The 12,641-nt window shown below is 35.1% G+C and overlaps 1 protein-coding gene across 1 annotated transcript; it reads right to left on the bottom strand.

The window, feature by feature from the left end:
• Positions 1–2,102: 2,102 nt before the first annotated feature.
• Positions 2,103–10,691, bottom strand: LOC132177171 (cyclic nucleotide-gated ion channel 1). Its single transcript, XM_059589414.1, is given in 10 exon segments — positions 2,103–2,982; positions 4,015–4,251; positions 4,588–4,617; positions 4,620–4,670; positions 4,672–4,699; positions 6,090–6,388; positions 7,437–7,646; positions 8,174–8,741; positions 9,757–9,891; positions 10,473–10,691. Coding segments are annotated over 9 exon segments (2,148 nt in total). The 5' UTR covers positions 9,786–9,891; positions 10,473–10,691; the 3' UTR covers positions 2,103–2,286.
• Positions 10,692–12,641: the final 1,950 nt, after the last annotated feature.

Raw genomic sequence — 12,641 nt, 5'->3', positions numbered from 1 at the left:
TTCCAACGACTGAACGACAAGAGTACTATTGAGATAAGAAGATTCCTGAAAAAAAATGAAAAACAGATGAGACAAACTCCACTTTTCACATATATATACTAAATGCAATTGAGACACTGCAGCATAAGACATGATCATATGAAGAAGCAAAGGTTTCTGTAAAATCACTTAAAAATGGATTAAAAAAATCTATGGGTTGTTTAGGAAATGTAATAAGAGCAAATTTGGGTTGGAGAATTGAACCTGATAACTCGATCAAGATGAACAATGGAGACGAAGATCTGGAGAAATTAAGCAAAGAGTGGCAGAAATTGGATCTTTGCTGTGGGAGTACTTAAGAGACTGCAGCTGCAAGTAATACACAAGAGCAACTCTTGCTGATTATAAATAGTTATTTATTCGTTATGACTAAGTCTTCTTTTTTTGTTTTTGTTTTTTACAACAAGCTTCGGGTCTTCCTTTATTGTTTTTTTTTTTTATTCGGATAAAATGGCTCAGAAACTGACGAAAATTTAATACATTATTACAAAGTCAAGTCAGAGCGAAAGATGGTGCAGGAATAATCCAAACTTGGCAACTTCCCAGCAAAATAAATGACAAGAAATATATTGAAGAAAACAAAAGGATTACTTGTGCAATTTGCTAATAGACTAAAACCTCGACATTGCACTCACCCAAAAAAATAAAATAATAATAATAATAATAAAACCTCGCTATCTCAATAGATATCATGTGGGGAGTTAAGAAATAAAAATTTTACAAAAATAAATCGAAAATATAAAAAGTAAACTCAAACTTTATTATAATTTAATTTATTCGTTGATTTAGAGCTCAACTTATACGTACAAAACTGCACAGCTTCTACAAGTCTCCCAGTCAAAGACATGAGAATGAGATGGACCCGGCCGGTTCTTGGGACATCAACTTCTGTTTCTTTTGCTTCGTTTCCTCTTTAACCATTTCTTGGGATATATATATATAGAGGATTAAAAAAAAAAAAAAAAAGAAGGACCTGGTGGATGTGCTCTATTTTTATTTTGCTTCGATGGATGTGCTCTATTAATGTACCGTCTTTCATCCATAATAATGGGTGAAAGTCAATGGATGAGACAAATTGAAATCCAAACTTTGATTTAGATTCGAGCTGCAGTCATTTTAAATCATTTTAACTCTTCCTTTCCCATGTGCCCTTTGCAGGGAGATATGTTATTAGGTTGTCCTACTGCCATAAAAATTTTGATAGTTTAAAAGATGAGTTGTAAGACATCTATCCCAAATAATTTAGGATGTAGTGAGCCTCATAACTCTATTCTTTTAAGGAGTTCGAATGGTGAGTCCCATAATTCCTTTTAAGTGGTTGTTGATGGTTCCAAGTAAGGGCTTAGATAAGTTCGTTTTAATATGTGTCATTTTTGTTTCTGTAACTGCTTTGTGTAATCCTTTGAGAGGACCGGGTCACTCATTTGACCCATTTCCTACCTTTTGTAATTATTTTTGCACTGTTTTAGTTTATGTTGAATCTGTTGTTGGAGAGCTCACCCATTTTTCGGTATTAGGATCACCCATTCTTTTCTTTCTTTCTTTTTTTTTTTCAGATCAGGAGTGAAAAAGATCCTTACTTGTAATTCTTTTTCTATTCAATTAGGAAAAAAATAAAAAAAAATAAAAACCCGAAAAGCCCCCCAAATATGTGTTATTTTGGATAGCCTAATAACAATAAATCTTAAGAATTCCCTTGAAACAACTAATCCAAAATAAATCAACCAAACAATATAAGTTACTTAACCGCTATATATAGAAAATGGGTGACATGCCCAATATTCTCATTTATACTTAGTTTTATCGTGGTCGGCCAAATTTCGTTGCTTTTTATATTTGAAGTAATTACTTTCTCTAAACTCTTGTATAACTGTCATACAACTGAAATGATATTACAATCTATCTCATCTCAGTTGTATGACAATTATACGAGAATCCATTGCTCTTATATTTAATGTATTTAATGTAGTTTGAAACTTGAGAATCTATACAGGATGACATACAGAATCTATACAGCATAATGTAGTTCGAAACTTCAGAATGACTAAAAAAAAAAAAAAAAAAAAAAAAAAAGGGTCATTTCATTCAATATACAGCATAATATACACAGACCTCATACAGCCAATAAATGTGACTTTCTACCATAATGTAATTCCACTACTCTTTTGTGTGTGGAAGAAGAGCAATCTTCTAGTTTCACCCTTAATACAACAAAACCAAGCATGTAAATCTCTTGGGATAGGCCGCCTATTGTTCTTCGGAAGTAAAATCGGGCTCCGCTGGTTTCTGAAGCAATATGGGTGAGATTCTCTCTGGCACTCTCTTCCGGGTATTATTGCGCCGCAATGCGCGAAGTGCGTTAGCAGCAAACCTTGAGGCGTAAATGGTGGCACCTAAACTTGGTGAGCTCCCGCCAGCCTTGGCCAATGCATCTTGCAACCTATTCTCCTCCGCCCGGAGAGACTCTTCAAGCTTCTTCTTACTGTAGCGGCGCCAGGCTGCCTGTATGAAACAAGCTGCCCAAGTCCTCCATTGCTGAGAGTAAAATCTGAAAGTGTGGCGAAGTTGCTTGCTATGAAGCCGCCGGAACTGAGAGGCTACAAACTTCAAGTCATCCGCTTTTAGAGCAAAGGCTTCGACTTCTGTAAGGGCTTGTACAGTTCTTGTTGAGATGGGAAGATTGGATGAGGAGTGGGGATCTAGAGCCCATGTAAGAAGTTCTTCGCCACAGAAGTCACCGGCCTTAAGATATTCAGAGTTGAAGAAGCCCGTTCTTCCACCATTGGTTGTCATGGTCAATAGCTTCCCTCGCATGATGAAGAGCATCTCATCAACTGGGTCTCCCTCCCGAACAATGTAGCTTTTCTCTGTGTAGAGCACTGGCTTAAGAAGATCACACATTGCATCCAACAGTTGTTCATCCATCTTTTCAAACATTGGCACCTTAAATAGATCCAAAATAATTAATGAGAATCAATCCTAGATTTAGCAATTACCGAGAGTGCATAGGAATCCAAATTAATACCAGTCAGCACGATTGGAATTAACAGTGAAGTCTATTTCCAAACAAAGTGCCTATCAATCCAATTACGAAAAAGAACAGGTTTCATATGTCTTAAATCATCAAAGTTTAAGCATGTTGAAGATCTTCAAAAATAATCCTTGAGGCAGGACTGCAGACAGTCTTAACCTGTTCATTTGGCATATTAATCAATTTTGAAATAAGGGTAGCAGTAGGAAGGTGGAGGGGTGATGTCGTTTGACAAAGCTGTCATTTTGACTTCACAAATACCAGGATGCCAATGAGCTTTAGCTCAAATGGTTACTTCCTCCCTTTTGTGGCAAGGTGGAGGGTGAAGTCGTGGATTCATGTCCCACCAGGTGCATGTAACTTATCAATCAATCCCAAAAAAACCGGGATAGCCAATAATCCATCCAATCAGTGCAACTGGCTTAATAACTTCGAAATAATTAATACTATCAAAAATTTCAAGCAGACGAAATTACTAGAATTGTCACACCAATAGCTAAAGATGAGGTCATGATCCTGTTAATGTGAATTAGAGAGTATGAACACCATCTGAATTTGCTAAAGATGTCGGTCATATTTGATGCTTCAATATGGGTATTAATCATGAAGGAATAGACAGGGCCTTTGTCCCACCCATGGATAATCCCTACCTAATAATTGCACATTTGAAAGATGAAATTGCATCTAATACACTTTCTTTTTTGCTCTTATTTAATGTCCTAATAAACCAACAAGTTGAAGTACAGCAACCAAATAACTCCAAAGAGTACCACCCATAGAAATCTCATTACACATTCATTGCAGCCTAGCTGCTCATGCCAGCCTTGGTGCAATTTCAGCAGAATAAATGTGATGAAGAAAATATATTATTTAATGATCAAAGATTCCGTTCTCACTCCCAGCAAGATGATAAAGAAAAAAGTTATAGAGGGGGAGGAACTCACTCTCATGAGCAGCGCCAAACAGAGATGGCGCTTTATGTCCCTTCTCAGGTCCTTGGGAAGATTACGGAGCAGATTCTCTTCATCAACACCTCTAGTTTCTTGCCATTTGTAATGTTCGTATCTCCTAATCCGCTCTCTCAGATCCTCAGGGAGCAAACGGTGTGACATCCACTGTTCTGCATCTCGCCTCTTGACTCTCATCTCCTCCAATCTCGTAGTTGTGGATTGCAAGTACGTCTGCTCAAAACAAGTTGAATTCATCATAACCTAGACTAAAACTAAACAAGTTGAGTTCATCATAACCTAGACTAAAACTGAGATCGATCCCATTAATTAAACCACTCCATAATAGACTTTCATTGAATTTATAAAGTTGTGTATTCTGATATATCAAACAATGCATGACCAAGTGTCAAAAATATAAAAGATCAACTTTGAGGTAGAAATCCTTTAGAATGTAACAGGTGTCCATACAATCAGCTAGTAAGCATCCAACGTAAAATTTTGGAACTCATCATAATGCTCACAAAAATAAATACATGACCAAAAGCTGTGAAGTAAAATTGTACCAACCTGCATGTTCCCGATCAGAAATGAAAACAATACCAAGCCAGAAATTGAAATGAAAACTGCAAAGCAGATTTCCCAGACATAGGTACTTGTTGCAAGATTTTGGCCAAGAGAACTGCACACACACAAAAAAACAAAGGTATACATTATCAGAATAATTTCAGAAGTGAACTGCAATGTGCTCAACATAGAACACATTAAGAATAGACATATCATATGAGGTGACAAAGTCCACACGAAATATAATAAAATGCCTTGGGCTACACATGATAAGACCAGTACATGGGGCTGAAATTACAAGCAACAAGTACCAAGATTCAACAGGCCTCATTTACACCTGAGAATCTAATGAGAATAAGGGAAGCATGGAACACAAAAATTACCAGAAAAGAGAAGGGCCAAAACAAAAGAAGCAACTAAAAACTATCAGACAATAATTCACAAGTGAAGAACAGGGGAAAAAACGCAAGTATAATTATCAACAATAATTTCAGAACTGAACTGCAATGTGCTCAACATAGAATACAGCAAGGATACACATCATAATGAGATGAAAAATTCCACATGAAATACACCACTCGACGTGATAAGAACAATTCTACACATGGGGCTGAAAATGAAAGAAAGAGGAATCAAGATTCAACAGGCCTCATTAACACCTGAAAACCTAATTAGCATATAAGTAACTTTAATGTTCATGTCACAGACAGACAAGGTTCAATCTTTCTTCATGAGATATCATCCCAGTCAGATCCCACATCCTTGCAACCAAACCCACCCCCCCACACACACACACACACACACAAAGACAAAAAACGCAAACGCTCAGACCCACCCACTCTTCTTCCAGAAAGGATAGTAAACCCAAACCAACTGATTGGTATCTGGTACAAGAATCATTCTTCCTACAAAACTGGGTAACCTATAAAGATAGCTATTTGCCAATCAGTGCCATGTACCATCTATTTTAATAATCCTATCCTTTTTCATTACTTCCACCCACATCAATTTCAGTCTCCCTCTAACCCATTTTACTTCTCCAACTTAAACCAACTCTCTTTTGCTTCTCCAACTTGCTCACAATTCTTCTTTCCTTTCTCCTGAAAAACATACATTTACACATTTATGAAAAATTTCATATCTGATAATGAAATATCAACTTATTTATAATCATTTATCCCTTCTCATCCAAGCAATCTGATAGAATGTGGATTGAATAAACCAATTAAGTGACCAATAATATATGTCACTCAGCATAAAAGGACATCCAAGAGCCACTAAAAACGTCATCACAATCCAAGCCTGAGTATAAGATAGTTTATGTCTAAACCGCAGCATGTTTACTTGCCACTCTCTGCATATATCCAACAAATGTGCAATGAATGAAATTCAATATGATAAGCACATGAAAAAGCATGTTATGTTATGAACATGCACATACACAAAGCGATATCATTGTTGCAACTGGTGCAGCATAGAGAAAAAAAGATCCTATATAAGCACACCTCAGATTTCGCAGGCCCCACCAAAAACAGTAAAACAACTTCTGTGGAAAATCAGTTGACTCCACTACACCAGAATCAAGAGCATCAAGGAATATTCCAAAATCAAAGAGTGTTGTGTTTGGTGTCTGTACTGGACAAGAACTATTCAGAAAAATGTCCACGCCCTTCATGTCCCCCACAGCTTTACTATCACAAAACAAAGAACCCGGGGTGCATGCAGCAGTATTATTTCCACAGGCATTTTGCCAGCATGTGGTTTCTCGTTCTATGGAGAACAAGTACCAAAAGGCCCCAAGCACCTAATACAACAGCAAACACTTAATTGTCAGAAATATATGCAAAAGAGAGACAATTGAACTTTCATTTACTATATGCTTAATAAGAAAAGAATGCGAATAAAAACGCTTGGGGCTCCTATGGCATTGCCCAACAGTGGTGAACTCTTGGAAGGAAAAGGCCCCGAAGGCCAAAGTTCACATGAAAACAGTGGCAAATACCATTAGTAAATGAACTTAAAGATTCCAAATTGAAAGCCCATCAGGCAGCACTAGCTTTAATACATGGCCATTTCTCTCTATTGACTACTTATGTGTCAGACGCTTTTGAGCACAACATCTGTGTCCAAACCTATCTCAACAGTTGAAAGGTATCTACCCTGATCCATGTAAGGATTGTTCATAAGAAAATTTGAATAATGCCATTTGCTTTAAAACTTCTTAAATATAAGTTCTTTTATTTTTAATTTACTCTCTTTACATATGCTTATATATATATATATATATATATATATATATATATATATATATATATATATATATATTAAGTTGCAGTATCCAACATCCTGCATTCACGTAGAAACACACCATTCATTTCTGTCTCTTAAAAACATAAAAGTTCAAACACATTATCATCCCATGCAAAAACTTCAATCCGACAGGTATTGATTATTCAATGACAAAAATAGGGCAATAAACATGTTAAATCTTTTTTTTAGTTTCATTAACCTATCACCAATATAACCTAATCTACAACTGCTAACAGAAAAACAGGCTTAATAAATACTGATTACATCTTAAAAGGAATACCGCCTATAAGTCAGTGTTAGACCTCTCAAGACTCAAACCAAACACCAGGAAATGATTTGAGCAAATCTAAATTGTTAAGGTCATAAACAGCTTTAGAAGCAAGCAAAGGTGGCACTCAAGGACATCAGACAGGTTTAAAATAACAGTTAATAAATTCAAACCAAGGTGAAGTGAAATTTAGTAAGCAAATATAGTTTAATACCAAAATGATTTCTTTCCTAAATAGTATAGAACAAAAAAAAAAGCCATTTAATCAACTTACATGGCTGGCAAGCATGTAAAGAAAGAGATTGAATGCAGCTCCAGCCCATGCAGTTTGTGTGAGTATGCCAGAAGTCCTTGTAACTTCCTTATACAATGGATATATTCGAAGAAACCTCGGCACATATTGGAAGAAAACAACAAATTTTAACAAGTTCTTTGTATTCAACGATTTTGAGCCTCTCAAATGCGGAACGATAATTTTAACTGCCTGAACATATCACAAGAAGTTATGAGTCAACAAGTAATTTCAAACCATGCAAAATAATATTACTTTGAGCAAGATTTGGTAAACAGAGAACTATTACAAACAATTCCTGACAGTAGTATTTGTGCAGTTGAAGTGAACCTCCAACTTACTACCACAGGCTTAATCACGAGTGGAGGTCAACATGTGCAATGCACTAATTCTTACACCTACTACAAGAATTTTATATAACCAAAGGTCCAGATAGGAGGACAAATGTAGAAAATTTCAAATGGTCACCAAGTGAAGTGGAATTGCAATAAGTACCCCAAAGATGACCAGGGTAACAGACACAATGACCCAAACCTCCTGTGCAGGGTGAACATATATTTTTGCTCGCTGAAAAACAAGCACTGCTTCATCCCATGTTACTAATAGAGTAATCTACAACAGAAATAAGGCATAGCATAGAATACAATCCCCTTAAAACCAACTCTAAACATAACCCCAAAAAAAGGAAAATCATGGCCTGCAGAAAGTGTTTCACTTACCTGTGGGAGTGGAAGGACTGCAAGGATGTCAATTAGGAAGTATGATGACAGATACCTCATTGCTATTGCCCAAGCATCTTCAACTAAAACACCCCTTCCAAATACACGAGAAGAGGGGGCAATAAAACCAGTACGGAATTGAAAAAAAATATGAAGTATATAAAATATATCTGTGAATGAACGCAAAATAATAGCCGTAATCTCCATCCTACTGTCCAAATCAAGGCACTTCTTTTCATCATTGATCACAGGGACATAAAAGAACAAGGGATCGAGTGAAACTGCAATAACACACGAGAGTACAAATATCTTATTCCACTTTTGAAGGAATGGTCCCTGTGGATCAAGAATTTTCTTCCTTGAACCTGAGCCTTTAGCAGCAGAACTATTAAATGAATAGGATTTAAATGGATTTTTAATCATTTTTATCCTCTCCGAACTAGATTCAAAGCCTCTTTGAATTTTTTCAGAAACCAAGTTTATTGCCGTTCTCATTCTTCCTGGATGCATTCCATAATTTTCAGAATATTGCCCCTCAGTACTTTTCTCTGACTTCCAATCCTGAAATCTGAATGAAACATAGTAAATGTCATAAAAATCAGTTTTATGTCTCTGGGCCCAATTTAAGTGGAACACGAAAAGAGAACCCAAAAATAAAAAGAACATCCAAGTTGCCGATGAAGTCACATAGCATCTCAAGATCAAAGCAAGATGCTAACTATAAGATCCACAACTTTATTGTGTTGGTGGAGCATGATAAGTTGTGTCTCAGCCAGGGGCAGACCCAGGTTTAGGCTTGAGGGTGAAGGTCATAACAATAATATGGAATGAAGTCCTCCCCCCAAAAGTTGATTTCTTCCCCCTGGTGTCATTTCTCTTGGTAACCAGATGGGGTTATTCATACTTTTTACAAAACAGCAAGTTTTTGACGCATGTTACCCCCTGAAACAGCCCTCCAAAGCCATCCAAAAATCTTTAAACTTATAATGTAGAATGTTCTCTTAGATAATTTAGATGTTTACCTAATAACAGGGCAAGTATATAAATAACAGCTCCCCAAAAAAAAATATTCCTAGCTGCGCCCTGCCCCTGGTCTCAGAGGTAGCATTAATTGGTAGCTGAGGAACAGACGGTGGTGGCAAAGAGGCGCTAGAAGACATGGCAGTATCAACAGTCTAGGAACATTGTTGACATACATGGGAAAGAGATGGTAAGAATAAGTGGAATAGCTGGATGTGGTGGTGTTAACCATGGCTAATGCTCTAAGGTAAAAATATCAAAGGCCGCAGAGATGGTTTTCATAACATAACAGGTGGATATAGAAATAGTAGTAGTGGCTGCGTGATGACGGCTAGGGTATGTTTGTGTGTGACAAAATTAAACTTTTTCCATCCAAAATAGAATTCATTTGGCTTTCACTAAAAATGCGACAATTCACTGTTTAATTTCTGAAAAGTGCTTTCAAGTTGCAATACCAGATTTCAACCAATTTGCTTCCAAATGCAGCACGCTAAAATTGCACCTTAAACTCAAGCATAGCATCACTAAACATTACAAATTTGAATACGCAGAGTTAAACTAACCTCACGAACTTCTCTTGCTGGTAGCTCATGACTATAACTTGATGATAACACAATAATCCAGATGAATAATCAATCTCTGAAAATATTGGTCAACCCAAGAAACTTCTTCATGCACCTTTGATCAATGCCAACCCCCTGATACACAAAAACATTCAAAATAAGAAAAATTTCCATTTCTTCGACTTTAAGCACATACTACACACACTGTGCTCTATAGGAAATAATAATTCAGACAACCAAATGGGTTATAAAATTACTTATGCTCTAAGAAATAACCAAAAGGTAGAATGATACGGATAATTTTGGATTAAAGTGAGAACAACATGGTCCACTTCCAAAGAGTCCAAATTTGCAGATATCCCACTAATATCCACACCAAAGATTTAATTACATGATGATTATCCATAAATAGAGTGGACGAAACTTAAAAGAACGAACTTTTTTAATTCGACTCTATCGGACAAAAAATTAACCAAAAAAATCGAATCCTACATTTCCGGAAGTTTAAATTCCTAACCGTTTATGACTAAACTTCAGAGATTTCCACCAAATATTCTTTAGAAAAAAAATACAAACAAGGAGGGAAAGATTTAAAGAGACTCAGAAATCAAATGGAACTGAAAGACAAATATAAAATAAAATAAAAATCGACAAGTTCGAAGACAATCACTTCTGATTGGGAAAAGAGAACGATGATAGAGAAAAACCAAACACACCGTAGAAGGAGACCGTGAGCGATTAAGCAACCAGGTCGGTCACGTTAAGAGAGAACTCCGGGGGCGATCAATGCCCGAACAGAACTTTTCTGCTTCTTCAAAAAGATAGCACGAGAGAGATAGAGAGAGAGAGGGGAAGTGAAGGTTCGCGGAAATTGGGTAAAGGCACAGGCGGACTGAGAGTCAGTTTTGTGAATTAAAGTTTAAAATTATAGAGACCAGAGAGAGATTGATTGGAGATGAGTCCAATGGGGAACAGTGTAGTTGGTGATGAGGCGAGAAAAGTCTTGTGAGTGCGGGGCCTACTTAAGAGAATTTGAAGGTTTTGTAAGGGAATGACTACGGTTGATTTCTGTGCGGTGACTTCGGTAAACGTATTTTTTTTGTTTTTATTATAATTTTTTTTTAGGTGCCACTTCTCCCATTAAGGGAAATGTTAGATATTCTTTTAGTGTTTTTTTGGTATTTTTTTAATTGTGATATACCTTTTAAAATTATCGCTAGATTAAAAGTTAATAATGATAATCTTAAATTCAACGATGATTTTAAAAATCACATCACAATTAAAAGAACATCAAGAAAACAATAGAAGAACACTTACCATTTTCCTTCTATCAATTAATAATATTTTATCACGTCATAACATTCTTAACGGTTTCACCAAATTAGTTTTTTTTTTTTTTTTTTTACTATCTTGTTAGTACTAAAAATCACAAACAAAAACACTTTCCCACCAACCTCGACAAAATGGTGATTTTAGTTTGGTGAAAGAAGAGTACTCAAGCAAGATTAAGTAATGTTCACTCACCAAATGAATAAAAAATAATAAAAATTGTTTATCTCACTCCTTATTCTTTTAAAAAAGTTAAAAAAATAAATAAATAAACAAATCTTTAAAAAATAACATTTAAATAGAACAGTGAAAGTTGTTAGTTAAGAAATGGGTAGTTAAAATAGAAAACTGTGATTTTTAGTTATTTTAATGAAGCTGTTAAAAATGCTCTAAGTTACATACCACTTATTACAAACTGATGTGATCAGCGTAGCGTAGTAAATATCACATCAACTTAGGGTTGGCTTTTTTATGAATAAAGAGTAATGTTAGAAATCAGAATTTTATTTCACAATATTGATGCGTCAGTTTCAACCAATTTTTAAATTTTTTTTAACAATAACTCAAAAATAATTATATAATAAAAATATAATTTATAGCATTATTCGTTAATAAATATAATAAGCGTTGAGTTGTTAAAAATAATAACAGTTGAAATCAAATGTTGATATTTAGGAAAAAAATATATACGTAATAAAATACTCTATAAATTCTAAGAACTGCCTTCTTTTTTAATATTTCTTTTTTTTTTTCTTTTCATAAATAGAATTTTTGTTTCGTTACTGTGCCTTCGTGAGTACGGCAAAGACTTTAATTGTCTGCCAGATATTACTCACTCTCATATCTCCTCGTTGACTTCTATGAAAATCGGGCAAGACTTCTGCTTCATTGTCTCTAAAGTCTCCTGCGGTTACTTTTCCGACAGTGAGTAAGGTTAGGGTGCAAATTACATGTAGAATGTCAAATGTACCTTCTTTCTTTCTTTCTTTCTTTTCATCTTGTCAAATGTACTTACCAAAACAAAATGGAAAAAAAATAATTCAAAAATTAATAACTAAGAACTTGGATGTTGGATCAATTGCTCTGATCATGGGGATCCATATGAAGGCTGCTTGTGAAGTTGTGCATTAGTAGTTTGGTGATTATATTAGCTACAAATTGATGTAGTATCATAGATAATTTTTAAGGTAAAAATACACTTTGTCCTTTAAACTACCATTATTCTTTCACTTGTACATTCAAATATATATATCTATTAGCGAAAGCTGAAAGAATAGATGAAGATGTAGTCACATGCGAGTCACGTGACTATTTTAGTGTTTTTCTTTTTAGAATTTTTTTTATTTTTACTATAGAAATATCATAATTGCCTCCGTAATAATTATCAAAAAAAAAAAACTAAAATTTGAAAACAAATTAAAATTACTTTAAAAAAAAGTTGTTATAAAGGAGTTGAACTCATATATATGGTATATAAATTGTGGCAAATGGTAGGGACTTTGGAATAGGGATGGTGGTGGATGAATGTCTAAATTAATGAGAATGTTATTAAGTGG

This window comes from Corylus avellana, chromosome ca1 (assembly GCF_901000735.1).
Source record: "Corylus avellana chromosome ca1, CavTom2PMs-1.0".
NCBI lineage: Eukaryota > Viridiplantae > Streptophyta > Magnoliopsida > Fagales > Betulaceae > Corylus > Corylus avellana.
Note: the sequence above shows the minus strand (reverse complement) of the source record. Positions and strands in the feature narration are given on the sequence as shown.